This window comes from Raphanus sativus, chromosome 6 (genome assembly GCF_000801105.2).
Source record: "Raphanus sativus cultivar WK10039 chromosome 6, ASM80110v3, whole genome shotgun sequence".
NCBI lineage: Eukaryota > Viridiplantae > Streptophyta > Magnoliopsida > Brassicales > Brassicaceae > Raphanus > Raphanus sativus.
Genome location: NC_079516.1, coordinates 32660627 through 32679303, shown reverse-complemented (window position 1 = coordinate 32679303; position 18677 = coordinate 32660627). Strand labels below are relative to the sequence as shown.

The 18677-nt window shown below is 36.8% G+C and overlaps 1 protein-coding gene across 1 annotated transcript; it reads right to left on the bottom strand.

Moving 5' to 3' along the window:
• Positions 1–13005: 13005 nt before the first annotated feature.
• On the bottom strand, positions 13006–18589 carry LOC108813357 (uncharacterized). The gene is made up of 20 exons (XM_018585893.2): positions 18383–18589; positions 18222–18291; positions 17952–17994; positions 17783–17860; positions 17609–17693; positions 17421–17503; positions 16983–17040; positions 16557–16667; positions 16183–16240; positions 15953–16049; positions 15455–15490; positions 15133–15269; positions 14908–14978; positions 14768–14821; positions 14491–14633; positions 14257–14397; positions 13898–14140; positions 13762–13821; positions 13413–13670; positions 13006–13317 (listed from the first exon to the last, which is right to left on the bottom strand). Exons 1-20 carry the CDS (start codon positions 18513–18515, stop codon positions 13177–13179), a joined length of 2100 nt encoding a protein of 699 aa, XP_018441395.1. The 5' UTR covers positions 18516–18589; the 3' UTR covers positions 13006–13176.
• Positions 18590–18677: the final 88 nt, after the last annotated feature.

Here is an 18677-nt window from a genome sequence, read left to right as displayed (position 1 = left end):
GACGATTAGTCGATGATCAATGATAAGCTTTCCCGTTTTTATTTAACACATTATCAGCATGAGACTCTAAAATTCCGAGCTACCTCAAAACCCTAATTGACGGCGCCACTTCAAACAGCTCGTTCTTTCCAACCGTAAAGATCCAAACGACGGGCCACATACCAAATTGAAGCCCTTGACGAGACGAATCCAACGCCGTCGGCCTCGCCTCTATCTGACTCCGGACGCGCCCTCACGTGCTATTCTAAGACGCGCCGTCAAGTAACTTAAAACTCTGAAATTCTAAAACTCATCCGACGACTTCAAACCGTTCGTTCTCTCAAACCGTAAAGATCCAGACGACGTCTAATATATCAAATTGAAGCTCTTGACGTGAAGAATCCATCGCCGCAAACCTCGTATCAATCCAATCTCAAACGCGCCCTCAAGCTCCATTCCAATCCGCGCTGTCAACTACTCTAAAACTCTAATCAAAAGCCTAAACCGCAGCCTCTCTCTATACTTTATTATTTTCTGCGATTTGCTTCATCTGTCTATACTAACTTGTTTTGATTCGTTTTTGATTAAGGTTTCTAAAGATACAAGAGGTTTTTGCTCAACCTAAGACACGCGACCAGCTCCTGATCCGTTCCGGTCATGCAGTTCGCGATCCGACTTGTTCCAGCTCTCGGTGGTCCAAATCTACACTTCAAAGTTCTAAAGGTGAACTTTGAAACCCTAAAAGAACTCATAATCGAACATGGTTGATTGATAAAGGAATGACCATTAAAATTTTGCAAAACCCCAAATCAAACCCTAGCAAAGATTAATAGGTCCAAACCCTTCCATGAGTAAATCGAAACTCTTAAACCAAAAGTTCGATATGAGATTGTTTTAAAATTAAAATCAAAACAACAATGGTTTCTGAATCTCAAAACCCCCTTGATCTGAATGATCAAATCGAATCCTTAAACCTAGAAATCGATCAATCCCCTAAAACATAAACAAGATCGGTTTTCATCCAAAAATATCTAATTTTTTTTATGATTCCGACTTGAATATTGATCTGATTGTCTAGTTTGAATTTTTTTTAAAGTTGTTCTTGATGTTTAGAACTGCTTAGGATTGAGAATTACACAAACCCTATTTTTTTTATGAAATCCGATTGCAAATAGGTGTTTTCGATTGAAATTGTTAAATTTTAGTCTACTTGCTAGATGATTTCCCTGATCAATGTCGAAATTGACTTGAATCATTAGGGATTGATATAAAAAAATTATAGAAATTTTCTAGATTGCTAGATTGAAAGAAAAATCGGATTGCATTGCATAAATTTAAAGGTTGAAAGAAACCAAAGCTGCATTGCTATATTAACTAAAATAAATCGGATTAGATTATATAATTTAGAGGTTGAAAGAAACCAAATCACATTGCATAAATAAAAGGTTGAAAGAAACCAAAATACATTGTTTGAATCTGATTATAAGTCAAATAATAAGACTCTAAAATCTATATTTTCAGATGTCAAAATTGGATTATCCAACCCTTAATCTCTCTGGAGATAATTATTTAAAATGAGCCATGAACACTGCAAGTGTCCTGAAGATAAGAGGACTTGACAGATGTATCATCAAAGGCGAGTATGCAACTGAAAATGAAAAATATGGGGCAGTAACAATTATTCGCCAACATCTCACTGAGGATCTCAGAGATCAGTATCTAAATATTGAGAACCCTCTAGACCTTTGGACAGAGTTAAAATTCAGATACACAATAGTGTTATTACCAAAGGCTAGGCATGAGTGGATAAATCTCAGATTTCGGGACTTTAAGTCCGTACATGAATATAACTCAGCTCTAATCAAAATCGTTTCTAAATTGAAACTATGTGGTGAAGAGGTAACAGAGGAAGATTTACTGGAAAAGACATTCCTCACAGCTGATCCAAGGGATCTATTGTTACAATATACCTACATAAAAAAAAAGGTTTCACCACTTATACGAATTTGATCTCGTATCTATTACAAGCTGAGAAGAATTAATGAGATACTAAAGAAAACCAGTGAGATGAGACTTCCTGAAGCCAATAAGGCTGGAGAGAATAAGGATGAATCCAAAGAAGCCACGTCCAGAATAATAAAGGGAATTGCCGGCTTGATTTATGTTTTGACTTGTTTGTCATTTACAATTTTATTATAAGAGTTGTTTTAGTTTTATATTACCTTGTTTGATTTGATTGATAATTTCTTGATTGATAAATGACAAAATGAAAATTTAAAAATGAGTATAGTAATTAAAAATCATCCGACCAAAGGCATTTCCTAAAAGGGGCATGAATTATTCACCCAAATAAAAGTCCTATTTGAGTTATAAAATTTTGAAAAGTGAATGGTTTCCACGTTGAACCAATGGGCAAAGGAAATATAAGTTCCTTATAGATTATAAAGAAAGTAAAAATCATCCAAGGCATAAAAATGTTCGAGACTGTACTCCCAACTGATCTAAACTATGCTAAAAGATCAGTATGATAAAGGCAAAATGCCTAGGTAACCAGATAGGTTGACCACGAAAATTTATACACTTTATGGCATGACTGGACTAGCCATCCATGTCTTTAAAATTGATGCAAAGATTGATATCGGAAAAATGCACAAATGAGTTATCCCATAGAATCTCACATTGTGTAACATGTACACAAGGGAACTCAATAGGCTATAATGTTCCAAGCATCTAAAAGATTTATAGCATGTTCATGAGTGGGAGAAATGACACTCCCGTGGTCCATGAAAAACACTACAAATCCGAGTGACATGGTTTATAAACCATGGTAAAACTTGGCCGAATTGATTGTGATACAAAGATCACTAGCTAATGCTTGGGAACACATGGATTTACATGTAATAAAAATATGCATCAGACCATATAAAGTGAGCATAGATATTCCCATCTAAGAATGATAAAGGGTCATGATCCAGACATAGACCATCCTAAGAGATTATGTATAGACCACCACAATAATATGTGCCGTCTAGGATGGAACCTCATAAGAAGATGAGATAAGATTGGGAATATATGTTGGATATGAGAATGCTTTCTCCCACGATTTTATAAGAAACCTTGAGCCAAATATGGGTGATCAGATTAAGGCCAGGTTTACGGATTGCATGATTAAATCCGACTATCCAACATCAGGGGGTGAAAGAAATAAGCTGGTACAAGTATAAAGAATGGAATGGTATTAACCATCCTTGTCTTGGCAAGATCCTCGGACCAGAGAATATGATTTAAGACGTCCAAAGAAAGATCATACAAAGCTAGCTAAAAGAATGTCAGACAGATTAGACCCGAAAAGAAAAGAAAAATAATGACTAAGTCATACCAGCTTAAGCACCACAAATTAATGTCCTAGAAGAGACATAATCAAGTTGCTATAGAGTCTAAAGATAGACCAATATGTTCCATAAGATAAGGAACCTCATAAATGAAAAGAAAGGTGCATAAAATGACATATCTGAGGTCATAAGGGAAACCAGACCAAACATTGAGATAAGGCTGCGCAGCTAACATCTAAGGTACCAGACCATGTAGTTTAGGACGCCAAACTGCAAGGTAAATGAAGGTTCTTAGTAAGAATGAAATCTCTAATCGATTAGTTCATGTCTGGAACACAATGGAACACTATAAAAGAAGTGTCGACACATAAAAGATAAAGATGCATAAGGAAATAGCACTTGAGTTTAAAAGATATAAGCAAGGATCAGAACCCACGAGAATACAAGAATGCATTCATAGACTAAAGGAAACCGTGGGGGTTCAAAGAAAGATTCAAAGAATCTATAAAAGAGATGGGTGTATTGGCCATATATAGAAACACCATCTGATAAGATAAAACCAGTGAAAATAGGTCCTGTGTGGGAAAGGAAAAGAAATCGTGAGACATGGACTAAGGTGTTCATATTCCTATTTAAAGCATTCAAGGAATGGCTTGATTACACAAGGATACTCACAGAGACCAAGGAACATATTATAAGGATATATCCACCTTACAAATTTGAAAATGATAAATGTCTGGATATAAGAAAAGAGAAATGTAGTAAGCAGCATGATTGATCACTGGATAAAGATGATAAGAGTATAAGAAAGATGAGAAAATAAATTCTCATAGAATATTTTTGTTCCTAAGCTATTCATGGACTCAAATAAGGCAGCTGCAAATAATATGAAAGACTAAGAAAATACTTAGTACAATCAGTCCATAGATCCTTATAGAGGATATTATAATTCCTTGTGTTTATGTTTATAACAAACCAACCTAAAGAGAGGTCTAATGGTTCAATGATTTCAATGATACAAGTTATCGATTTATTTTGGACAGAATATCATGGGACTAGAAATCATAGCCGTGTATGAGTTGAGATCAGCACACCACAATTACATGGTATAATGTGAGATGGTAGCAGGAGAAGGCAAAGAGAACCATTAATTCTCATGCAAAAGACCATCCGGCTCCATACTTCCCAATCGTCCATAAGAATAGTGAATTGGTTCAGGAAAATTATAAACCATTGCTGCACAATTAGCCAAATAAATCCGAGTGTATACTTGTGAATTGATTGATGTATCATCATGAACCGACCAGATCGACCAAGATCAACCAGCATATGTAATGCAGCTAATGGAAAGATCGACCATCATATGGTAGTATCATAAAACGTGTGGTCAAGTACTAAATGAAGTATATGGGACTAATGAATGTCTATACATCAGTAAAGAAAGAAAGGAATCAATCCTCATAAGAGTGGTCGACAAGAAGCTCATCGACCAGATAAAAATACATCGTCCAAAGATCTTCAGTGATGCATTCATCAGGGGGAGTTTCATGTGTTGTACTCTTTTTCCTTATCCAAGGTTTTGTCCCACTGGGTTTTCCTAGAAAGGTTTTAATGAGGCAATATCAAAAGCATGAATGAACCCTGAACCGGATGTGTCGATCAAGGGGGAGTGTTATGTACCGATATATATGATCGACATATCATACTTCATCATTATCTCTTTATATAGTTTGGTGTTTATCTTATTGTTAGGATAACTACATGTATCATGTATATATATATGACGATTAGTCGATGATCAATGATAAGCTTTCCCGTTTTTATTTAACAAAAATAAATAAATGAAGATCTATTTAAAAGAAATTGCTATCTTTTCTGATGAAATGTACATCTCGAAGCAATCCTTTTTTTACATTAGATAAATTCATTTTATATATGCTATGTTAGGTCAAGACATATGTGTTAGTGAGGTAATACAAAGAAATACTAGATTTTGATCAGCGGTTTTAAAGTCCGGGATTACTTTTATGTAACAATTTTTAATAGAAATTATAATTTATATTATTTTGTAAAGTTATATATATTTTTTAAAGGTGTACTAAAAGTTTGTGTTTATGAAAAAATTATGGCCCACAACATATACTATTTTAGTTAAAATAACTGAAATTAGATGAGAACAAATTATATTAAAATTGTAATTTTAATTTTGTTCTTTTTTTTTTGTCGACAATTTTTAATTTTGTTCTAACTGCATAGTTTAGTTTTGGATCTTAAATTTATGCATAAAAGGTGAAATTTATTTGGTGATGTATAATATGTGAATCGTTTGTATCTGTGAAAAATAATTTGAAATATATATTCCATAGCCTATGTATATGTTTTTCGGTTGTACCCATTTTATGACGCAAGATTTGTTTTTTAATATTTTACTTTTAGTAAAAAAATTGTAAATTAAATCTATATATATGATTTTATATTTAAAATATTACAGAATTCAAATTTAATAACATATTTTTAACCCATTTCATTTGGTAATAATTTTCTAATATGTTTTATTCAACCTATTTGTACTTGATTAATATTTTAAACATGTATTTATGTGAATTTGATAATATGATATTTTTGGACTCCAGCCTACTTTTTTATAATTTTATTTTATAATGTTTTTATGTGTGGATTTACTTAAAATTATTAGAAATACATTCCATTGCCATATTTATATATTATTAGGTTGTAACCAGTTTATAACGTGAGAATGAAAAATATATTATTTTGATAAAAATATTATAAATTTAATCAGTAATACATTAATTTATATTTTAAATATTAAAATTTTTAAATTCTATAATTTATTTAACCAATTTCGTCTGGTACATTTTTATAATGATCTTCTAATAATTTTTAAATATGTGTATTCAACCCATTTGTACTTAGTTAATATTTTAAACATGTATTCATTTGTAGTTTTTATCTGTGGATTTTACTAAAAAGATTTGTTTTAGAATAAGTCTACAATATTCTCACCTCTTTCAGCTCCTATTGATATGGTTGTATCTGATGGGTATTGGCCTTAATCTGTTTTGGTTTGTACATAAATAGACATATATTTGAATTAATAACCTGTAGACATATCTCATTAATAAAAAAGAGTTTAGAATATTGTGATAATATAGGTAGAGAAGATATCGTAATAATCACATATATTGACCATCAAGATAATTTAAGCTATGTGAAATAGATCTTCTGATTTAGTATATTAGATACTGATGCTCAAAAAACTTCTAGTTAACCAAATTGTCTTGGCCTAGTGGTAAAGGAGCTCCGGCTGGAGCTTCCGCCCTGGGTTCGATTCCGCTTGGCTATCGGAACTAGCGTTAAATCGCAAGAATACGTGAGTTGACATCGGCTTCAGGGGGATTAGTCTTGGACCTAGAAAGCTTTTGGATCACCCCCTGGTTAATAAAAAAAAAAAAACTTCTGATTTTCTTGTTGTTAATTTTTATATTTTAGTTGGAACAGGAAGACTAAATTAATGGAGTTTTGATAGTATAGATATTTTGAATATTTTCAACTAACCTGATAAGCCTAGTATTTAGAATATATGCATTTAATAATAGAGTTAAAAAAAAATCTCGGTATTTATGTTCAAAACTTGTGATTTTCTTTTTTATATAATTTGCACTAGGTGTTTTGCCCGCACTTGTGTGCTTAATATTTTTTATAAAATTAAACAAATATACTATAAATTCAAAAATCTTAGAATAAAATTATTCTCATGTTTTGAAATATTTAATAATTAGCTAAATATTAATTTTATATTCAATTTTTTAAAATAAAATATTTATTTTAAGTAAAATAAACTTACAATATTCATATATACATAGATTATTTATTTTAAAGATATATGATGTAAAATATTTTAGATTATATAATATAAAATATTTTAGATAATGATGAATACCAAACTAATGATTTTTAATCTATGGGTAATTATATATTAACAAATTTAGCCTAATTATTTATTAAGAATAATAAAGGTTATCAACGCTCTAAATTTAAACGTGATAGCGAACAAATTATTTGTAAATAATAGTATACATAATTATGAATCTTCTACCAATTTTTTAATGAAATTATCACAATAAGTTATTTTGATTGTCCTAAACATTTATCGTAAAAGATAAATCATTATGTGATATATATACTAAAATAGTATCAGTCTAATATTACTAAACCAAAATATAATATAAACATAAAAATCAATGTTGTAGCGAAAAGGAAGTAAAATAAAACATCTTAAGATTTAGCCGATAACCGAAAAAACCACAAAAGAAAGTAGCTCTTGTGACATCACAAAAGAAAAAAGTAGCTCTTATGGCACCACATTTAAAAAGAAGGATCCGCCACTTTTTTTGGTAGGAATATTGGAGCGAACTCCCAAAATTTATTCAAACACAAACTTCCGTCTACAACAGAGCTAGTCGTGGCCGGGTAGGTCCAAAAACATCCTCTTGCAATACACCAGCAACCTCCAACGGTGCCTCATCAAAACTATAAAAACCAAACGGAAGAGAAAATGTAAGGTTAGCCAACCCGTCAGCTAAGTGGTTTACTTCCCTATATACATGAACAATCTGGACCAACCAGTCCTTTTTTAGAAAGCCATAGCACATCCGTACCAGGAAAGACAAGGGGTGAGTGTCCCCAATCCCTGTCGTAAGAAACTCCACCACCTCCTTGGAATCAACTTCGAGCTCCAACTTCCTGATTCCCTTCTCCTAAGCGACAACAAGCCCATAGTAAACTCCCCACAGTTCTACCAACGGAGCTCCGCATCTTCCTATGTTAATAGTAAAACCACCACACCACTTCCCTTCAACGTTCCGTAGCACTCCACCTGCAGTTGCAGGTACCGGATTTCCATGCGACGCCCCGTCGGTATTGATCTTCGTCCACCCGACCTGCCATCCCACCAATATCTCGATTCTTTGTCCCGCATTTTTAGATCCTCTCTCAACTTCATTCGCCAGCATCACTTCCTTAGCCAAATTCCTCAAGAAACCTACTCTGTCTCTCCATACCCTATGCTTCTCACCAAAGACATTTCCACATCTCGACTTCCATCCCCACCACACTGGCAGAGCAAACATCAAAGACCACGAAACTCATTTCCTGTTCCATTATCACTCAGATTCTTGTATAACCACTCAAGTAAAGGCATCGATAAGAACACAGCTCTCTTCGCAGCTGGCACAAGCCGCTCCCATATTCCTCTCATTGCTGGACAATCTCTAATAACATGAAGAATCGTCTATATTCCTCCTTTACAAACTTGACACACGTTTGTTCCACTGAGATGCCGTCGATAGCGTTCAGCATTCGTCATAATCGCTTGATTTCCAACTAACCAGAGGAAGATTTTCACTCTTTCAGGAGCCACCACATGCCACATGCTTCTAAAAAGGTTCCTCATATTTTGTCTTGGGGTATCATCCCTCCTGGTTAGCTCATAAGCGGTCTTTACGGTGAATTGTCAATTCTTTGTCTGACCCCAGGCTAACCGGTATTCACTTTCATTAACAACGTCCACCACTACGGCCGCCAGCTCTAAACGCTTCTCTTCTGTTACAAAAGGAGCGATTCGAGCTTGATCCCAGCCGCCACCTACTACCCACATGTCTCTAGCCGTGACATTTTTGTAACCCTCTGGTAGCCCCTCCATTGTAGCTGATGTAAGTGGTCGGTTTGAAAGCCATCTATCTGTCCAGAACTTGATCTCTCTCCCATTTCCAATGACCCAACTGTGTCCTATAGACCACTTCCCTTAGCCCCAAAGCCACACTCCTCCAAGTAGATGAACCCTTCCTTCTCACACCCATCCAAGACAATTCATGAATGTTACCCACTGCGTACTTACTTCGTAGTACTCGAGCTTATAAACTCTCAGTATCTTGTAACAGGCGCCATCCCACTTTTGCTATTAAAGCTTTGTTCATATCTCTCGACTTTCTAATTCCAAGACCTCCCTCGTTTTTAGGTTTGCAGATCTTCTCCCATGAAACCAAGTGTTGTCCACTTCCCCACACAAAGTCTCTAGATAGGCTATCCAGTTTATCAAGAATACTCACTGGTAAGCATATTGTACTCATTGAGTGCACCAGCATTGATGACAGAACCGCCTTCGTCATAGTTACCCTTCCCGCAAGACTTAGAGTTTGTTTCTTCCACCCCGACAATCGTGAAGCAACTTTCTCCAGAACCTCCCCAAACATATCTTTATTTATCCTCTTCTGTAGTATCGGCATCCCCAAGTATTTGCCTAAGTCCCTTGTTGATGCAATACCACACTCCCGACTTATTCTCTCACCTCGTCCTCTAGTAACATTATTCGAGAAGAAAATTTTGTATTTCGAGAGACTTACTTTCTGCCCCCAAGCTTTGCAAAATGCCTCCAGCACCTTCCTTATCACTCGTATTTGTGTCACTGATGCTTCGGCAAATAGGATCAAGTCATCAGCAAAACAGATATTTGATAACTCCGGACCACCTCTCGATAGTCTAATAGGCTTCCATCTTTTATCTTCTACCGCTTCATCGATCAAATGACAAAGCCTTTCCATGCATAGCACAAACAGGTATGGTGACAGGGGATCTCCTTGTATGAGCCCTCTTGCTCATTTGAACGATTCTGTTTTTTTTCTCCATTCCACAAAATACACATCGAAGGACCCGAAACACACTCCATAATCCTTCCGACCCAAGCCTTTGAAAGACCCGTAGCTCTTAACGTGTCCTCCAAGAAGTCCCATCGCAACCTATCATAAGCTTTCTCCAAGTCAAGTTTTAAAAGCATCCATCCCTTCCGACCCTTCTTTCTTCTCATCGAATGAACTGTCTCCTGCACTACCACAATATTGTCGGCACTTAATCTGCCCGAGACGAAACTAGACTGAGCAGGACCAATTAGTTTCGTCATCACTCCCTTCAATCTTCCTACCATGGCTTTTGTAATGATCTTGAACAGCACATTACAAAGACTTATCGGACAAAACTGGGTAATACTCTCTGGTTTAGTTACTTTCGGTATTAAAACCACAAGAGCATCATTCGTATCCTCTGGTAGCTTCCCAATCTCGAAAAATTGAGTAGAAAATCTCACCACAGAGCCCCCTACTGTTTCCCAACATCTCTGATAGAAAACCGGTTGAAACCCATCAAGTCCTGGCGCTTTAAAGCTACCCATATCTCTTACTGCCTTCTTCACTTCCTCTGCTGAGAATGTTCTGTCCAGATTATCATAGTCCTGGCTCGTAAGGCTCGCAAATCTCCTCACCAACAAGCCTTGAGTTCCAGTATCCACATCTTCCAATGAATATAACTTTTGAAGTAATCCACTGCTATCTCTTCAAGCTCCTGAGCCTCTGATACCCACTGATTGTCGTTATTTTTCAACATCTCGACTCGGTTTCGCCTTCTCCGTATAATTGCCGACATGTGAAAGAACTTTGTGTTCCTATCTCCACGGATGACCCACTTTTCCCGCGATTTTTGAAACCAAATGACTTCTTCCTGTTCAAGAACTATCTCAAATTCCTTAAGAAGCTCCCCCTCTTTCGCCAGCAACGCATCGGATTGATTATCTTCAATGTTTTTCTGTATATCTTCTATCTCCAAAACTAGCTTCTCTTTTCTTCTTTGCACATTACCAAAGACTTCTTTATTCCATTTCCGAAGAGTAACTCCCAGCCTATTTAGAGCCTCTCTAGTATCAATCTCCCAGTCCCATGAGGCTGCTAACATTTCTTTAAACTTGCTATGCTGAAGCCAGGCCGCCTCAAAGCGAAAAGGGGGACGACACGCATTTCCTTTCACCTCTGGCGTAAGTTGCACGTACAGTGGTGCATGGTCTGACGCCAAGAAAGGGAGGTGTGAGACTCTTGCATCTTGCCACTTCAGTCTAGCTTGAGCACAACATAACACTCGATCCAACCTACTCGCCACAAAAGTACTCTCCGTCTTCCCTCGCTTCCATGTGAACTGGTTTCCACAGAATCCCATTTCAATAAGTAACATGTTATTGATCCAGTCACCAAACGTTAGAGAGTCTTCCAACAATATTCCATTCCCACCACTTCTTTCATCTAATCGCACAATTGTATTAAAATCCCCACCCACGAACACCGGACCAACGGCATTGCTTATCACCTCTCCCAAAGCATCCCATAGTCCACTTCTACGGCTCGGCTTAGGAGCCGCGTACACAACAATCAAGTTTATCACTTCCTCCCCACCTCCTATTCTGGCATGAATAAATTGATCCGAAGACTTCACCACTTCAAGTTCTCCTAACTCCTCCCTCCATAGTAACCACAAGCCTCCACTTTGGCCGCAAGCATCCACCTTGAACGAATTTCCAAAACCCAAACTTTTGCATATTCGACTCGCAGCTTCTCCACCAGCATGAGTTTCGAACACAACAAGGATGTCTGTTTTGAACTTCTTCACTAAATACCGAATCGATCTACGAAATTGAGGTTTATTTGCCCCCCGGCAGTTTTATAGGATGCACTTCATCAGAACTTTATGATCAAAGAATAAAATTACCGGGGCAAATTGTTATGCCTCCACTCTCTTCGAAACTTCTCCATCCTGCCCCACCCGGGATTTCGTGTCATTAAGTGGCGGATTCGCCATTGTTGCAGGCTGCGCCTGTAACTTCCCCTGTTCACCACCTTGCTCAGTATCTTTCTCATCTATACCGAGTTCTCCATCTCCAGCTAAGACACCTCCCGGCCGACTAGCACTCACATTCTCAACCCGCAACCTCTTTCCACTCACCGACAGACCCACTTCGTCTCTAGTTGGGCCGAAAACCAGGCCCCGAGTAGACCCAACATTTTTTTGATTTCAGTTTAGGTAGATTCGGGCCTCGTAGATTACCAGTTCTCTTGTCTTTCAACCCAAATTTAGGTAAGGTCTGATTCCCGCTTTCTCCTTTTGCTGCAAACGACACAGTCTTCCCAAACACTCTACTTGAATCTGCTGAACTTAGGTTAGTAGTGTGTTCTCGTGATATAAAATGGTGTCTTTGAATAAATAACGTAAATGAGATTAAATATTTAGGTAAAATTAAAAATAATTAGATTAGGATAATTAAGATGCCTACTTCGTTCAAGTACGGTGCCAACTAGTCGATAAAAAAAATCTCTAGACGTTAGAGTGAAGATGGTAATTTGCGGAGTATGTACCAGCTGATTCATCTTACAAATGACTATGAATTTTTAGTTGGCTCTTTCTTCAACTTCTATATCACGCGTTAAAAAGAGACGAGATCAACCAAAATATTTTACATGTTCGTGTGTGCACGTTATTAAAAGTGTGAAAATCTTGTCTTTCAGTATGCTAATAAAGATCTACTATCTTTTGGTCGATTGACCCACTCAGTTGCAAATTGTTGATCATACTGGTTATTGTGATCACACTATCTCTAGTGCCAGGAAACTCGAGTCATGTATAGCCCCCCTTATATATCCATCAAGTTATTCTAGTAAGAGCTGGTCCCAAGAATCAAAACTTAAGCTAAGCATTGATAATAAATGATTCTTCTGAGCTAAAGTATACATGGTGCTTAATGAACGGTCCAACCTTTAAAGAAGATACTGAACCGTAACATAATCACATACAAGGTACTGGATCAGATGAACTACTTATTTCATTAAATAAAGATTATCCAAAATTATCAAAATAATGTATATGACTGTTCAACATGATAAAAGCTGAATTTAATAACTTAAAAGAGTTTCAACAAAGAAAACAACAATGTAAATGTCAAAAAGGTAAAAGATTCCAACGGCTTATAATATATTTAGTCAGAATCAGAACCTGAAGATAGAATCTGGACAGCATCTTCAGGTTCGTTATCAGTGATCGAAGCAGGAGCCTCATCACCCTTTGCATTCCTCCTCCGTCGTTCTCTCTTTCTCTCTTTCGTCCTCTCCTCCTCCGCCTGTAAACAATCCATCAATCTTTCTTCATTAGGTCTATGCGAAACTGAGGCATATATATATATATATATATATATCAATCGAATCATTTCATTACGTTATTGTCTGATTGATTCGTTGATGTTTGCTGAGTTGCCTGAACAGGTTGTTGGGTTGATCGGCTTCTCGTCCACCAAACACTGCCTGCAGATAACAAAGCTCCTAGAAGCAATGTAGGTCCCATTCTTGGGTCTGCTAGGTAATCTTTGATTCTGTTCCATAAGCGCAAGAGTGCTTGTGTTGCTTTTACGCTTTTCGGGACTCCTAACCTCATCGGTTCAGCACTTTCTGGAACAAGTTCTGGAGTTTTTGCTCTCTGCAAGTGAAAGTGAAAAAAAAAAGTGAAAGACAAAGGATATAATATTATAAAGGGACACGTAAAGGATGACAAAACGGTGGTTGCTTACATAGAAAGGTAGGTTTTTGCTGTCACCATCTTCAACCATTTTAGATAGCCACTTTATAATCTACAAAAGGTTAAACAAGCAACGTAAACAAAAAGTCAATACCAGAAACTAATAAGAGTTCTTTCTAGTACTGTACGTCGGGAGTTTCAGCTGGTCCGTCATAACTAACGACAAGTTGTGCAGCGGGATCTACATCGTCAGCTTCAGATTGCCATACAGTTTTGGGCCAGTTACTTGATTTCTCCTTCTCTGCATTAGCACTTTCTGTAGCATTTCTATGGTACCGAATAATCAAGATCCTAGGGACATCAATTGGGGACTTCCTAGTTCCACACGTGTCATAGCTGGTTTCCGATTGAACATAGAAGAAACAGTATTTCTGAATGAAAAAAAAAAATCAAAAGGGAGTCGGATCGTATTAAGTAACAGATGCTAAGATGTTAGGAAACCCTGATGGATCCAGGAAACAGAACAGATTCGGGCCACAATACTTACACTCTGGACTTCTCCATCCAGCCACGCAAGTGTAAGTCGCTTGTTTTTGTGCGCCGAAGCTGCTGGAGCTACTGATGGATCCTTGGAAGTCTCATCTGATTCGTCATGGTTTGACAATGCATCTTGTACCCTGCACATGGTCTACAAGCTTGTAAGATTAAAACACGTTTCTAACAGGAAGGAGACGAAAAGTTCAGGGAAAATTTGACGAATTTTAGAAAAGACTCTACTCACTTCCCTCATCTTATTGAGTTCCGTGCTCTGTCTTCCAACAAGGACGGCACAGTACCACGTCGCTGTTTCAAAACCAGCTCGAGAATATCCACGTGCATCACAACCAAGTTCCATCGATGTTGTGCTTCTAAGTTGAGGAAGCTCTTTAAAGATAAATGTATCAGAAACCAATTAGAACCATTCATATATAACGACTGCAAACTGAGAAGAAAGAGATGACCAAAAGCAGAACCCAAATATACTAAACATGTAACGAGTAGAAGCAGAGAGGTATTACGTAATTGCTTGTTCTGATCCAAAATGTCCAAAAACCATGTACGGTTGCCGGATCCTGCAAATATGAAATATATTATACAATTAGTTGTCAAACCAAGCATCATTAGTTAACCAATCATTTAGTTCAAGATAGTGAAAGACCATGATAAACAACAGGTTTTAAACCCGGATCCTTCATAATCACCATGGCAGGTGCAGATTCCACCTCCAACCTGTTATAAGAGAGAAATTATGAGATGACCAGATGTCTAATCATGCAATGGGAGTATTAAGGTTTACAACCAAAACAGATAATCGATAATAAATCTTTAGCAGAAGTAACAGATAGTAGCGCCGATAAACAAAACTAGAAGTGCAGTGACATACGCATTCCACCAAAAAGATGCATCCTCTTCTCTCCAAAGCACGTACGTTAGAGAGGCAAAATTCCAGTAGTCTTTTGCAGCTTGGCGTACAGAAGGAGTGGCTCGCTCCCCTGTTTGTGAAAATAAAATGACTCTCACCTAGAGTACGGGAAGATCAGAGAAAGGACGAAAAAAAGAAATTAGTTTAGTTTTTAAATGTGACGCAGAAAACTATCTACATGCCTGCTCAACATGTTATTAGTTTACAAGTTAAATAGGATGGAAAAACGCTTGATAAAAGAAAAATTCTAAGGAGAAAAACCTTTTAAGAAAGTTGAACAAACCTTATTAGGTGGAACTTTGGAGAGAAACTTGGGTACCTGTATGCAAATATGTATTTCTAATTATTGTTTATCACTAAAAAAAAACATATTTCAAATTGCCTAAAAAGTAAAGAAATATTCCAAATATCCAACATGTGCCAAATGAAACTGAATAAAACATGTAAGCAAAACGGTGTACTTTTACGAGCAATGACATGGAAGAATCTAAAAGACCCAGATACTATATGGCCTGCAGCTTTGCAGATCAAAGTATACACCCATGGAAGTTTCTAATATGGCTACTCTTTGACCTAGATCCTCTACCCAAAACCATTGCCTTTAATGTTGATGGAAGGTTATAGCAAAGACATCTGGTTGGGCTACCACTTAAGGTACTGAAGAAGGTAAGACTACTAATTAAGTAGGACAGTACATTCAGACATATGGGTCCTCTAAACATTACTTCATGCGCGACCAGTTTCTAACTTCAGCAATAGCATGGAAGGATATTATATATACCAGTGTTTCTTTTGTGTGATAGAATACTCTAGGCAACTCCAGTACTGTGGTTGCAAACCAATCAGTAACTGCATCTGTTGACAGCTCTCCTTCAAACCTAACAGATAAATTTGAAGTATTATTCTTACCAAGAGGAAACGAAGCAAGTAAGTACTTTAAATGGGTAGACCAAAGAAAATATCACAACCCACAAAGCTTTCCTTAGCTAAACGATTCAGCCAGTGAGCTACCTGATAAGACAATCTGCAGTTTTGCAATGTGGGGGGAAAGCGACAATTGAAGGAAGGCCTGCATGCATAATATGAGGTTATAACAGGGGAAGAATGCATCTTACAGTACTCATGAAAGCTGTAGTACGAATCCAAGGCAAATACAATCACTACAGCTTTCTGAAATATAAACATAGTAGTGTTCAAAATAGCCCAAAACCTATAGGATATAGAATATAGTGTCATGGTACAAACACACCATTACAGAACCAGATCAGGTATTTTTTCAATGGGTCCTCTCCAACTTACTTCAGTCTACTTTTTACTTCTTTTACGTCCCCTCATCTCTTTTATTTGTCTACATTCTTAGCAGCTTGAGTAAAGTGATAACTTACCTTTTCTAAAAAATACTTGTCCTGTTGTTTTTTTCTCAGCAAGGTAGGTCACAAGCCGAATATCACCTAGCTCAACCATGGCATGATTAGCAACCCCATCCAACAAATCAACTGCAATTATACAAGAGAGCTGAGCATAACGAGATGAATGGTAAAATAATCAATTCACAATAAAGCATGTCAACACTATCGTTAGCTATTAATCTAGTGTCTCTTCTACTTGTTAAAGATATCTTTTGATATCTGGTTGCGTATCGTTTGACAGACACCATATCCTTTTCTGAAAACTAACACTGTCTACTGCAGATACATCGATTACCCTTTTCATATGCACTGTTGCAGCTTTTCAATGTATATAATTGAATTGTCTTTAATGTTAGCAATACATTTTCACTTCAGAAAAAACTACAGAAAGAGAAATCCTACCAATCCTTCTCCAAGCCGTCGAGAACAGAGCAGAGCTGTTGCTACCAGAAGAATACACCTAAAGGTATGTAGATAAACTACGTAAGATGGAGCATTGCAAAAAAAATAAAAATACATTAAATTTCAGTAAATGCCAAAATGCAAAGGCTTTCGAGCTCTAAGATAACGAGAAGCACAAAATGCACCCCCTCAGTTTGTAGCATAAAGGGCTTCCAATACACGCATGCCAACATTAACTTATCAAGCACATGTATAATTTTTGTGCATCTTCAACATATATATATATATACATCATGCCAGGTTGCATGAATGATGAATCTTTGGAAAGGGAGGGTTCAAACGCATGCTAGGTATTCTAGACTTAATTTCCAGTATCAGGTTATACACGCAAATTAACATACTCCTGTCCCTGTGTAAACAATCTAGATGAGGGTTTACCAGAATGAGCCATGGCTTGGAATCTTGGAACTTAGACGCAAAGTCTTGGGACGTAATTGTCGTTAAACCTTCACGTTCAGGCTCTAAAAAGATATAAGAGCTAACAGTTTGGCATCAAAATAAATATATAAAACGAAATTAAGGAAGAGAATTGGAAATGTGAAAAAGAGGTCTGTCAGTTAACTGACCATAAGAGACAACTTCCAGCAGGGGAAGCTTTATTTTTGAAAAATCTTCCACAGTATACTGGTTTTCAAGCTCCTCTATAATATGCTGCAAGCATTAAACCAAGGAATTATGTTTCCAATAAAAATAAAACAGAAGAAATCTTTCTGAGTGAGAAAACAGAAATAAGAACTTACTACAGATTCATCAATGCCATACACATCATAGTCCCTTTTCCATACAAGATTTGTTAACAGCTCATAGGCGTATTGTATCTGCATAATATCGGCATCACTTGCAGCATTAGCAAAAAACCTAAAATGCAACAGAAGGCTGACAGATCTGGGCAAAAAAAAAAACGAGAACCTTTATAAAATCAGCGGGACGACCACCTCCTGAATCTGAATCCCTGTGACGATCAATTTCAAAAAAAAAATTAGCAACCACCATATCTTAGTATAATTCTACTTGCACAGTCAAGAATACAGGTTGGTTCTGAAAAAAAAATCAATTGCATTACTTAAAGTGCAAGTTATAAGAGAGTAAAACAAACAGTAACTGATAACTAAGAAAGAAACATAGATACTAATTTCTGATTGAAATCAGAAAATCGGAATTCAAGGGAGAGAAAGTTACCACTTAGAAGCAATAGACTCGTAGGCCTCTCTCACTTCATCCACTGAACCGTACGTCTTTACACCCAAAACTAAGAAGCGAGAAAGGCAATTTTAATTACACTACACATAGTTGAGAGAGAGAGATATAATTGCGTAGAGAGAGAGAGAGAGAGATGGTACCGTCGTAGTGAGAAGTGGGAAAGGAACGAGGAAGAAGGAAAAGCTGGAAGAACATAGAGAGGGCGAAGATGAAGATAGGAGCCGCGTAGGCTCTTAGCACGGAGGACATCGACGACGGAGTATCTTTCGCCATCGATCCAACTCCGATCAGAGAATCTCCTTCGATGTGGTTAAATCTCCTTCGGATATTTTTCCGCGAATTAATTAAATAGGAGATCGACTCCATAAGTAACAGCAGCAATTATACTCTTTCCAAAATAACCCTCCAACTTTATTTTAATTCAATAAACGCCTT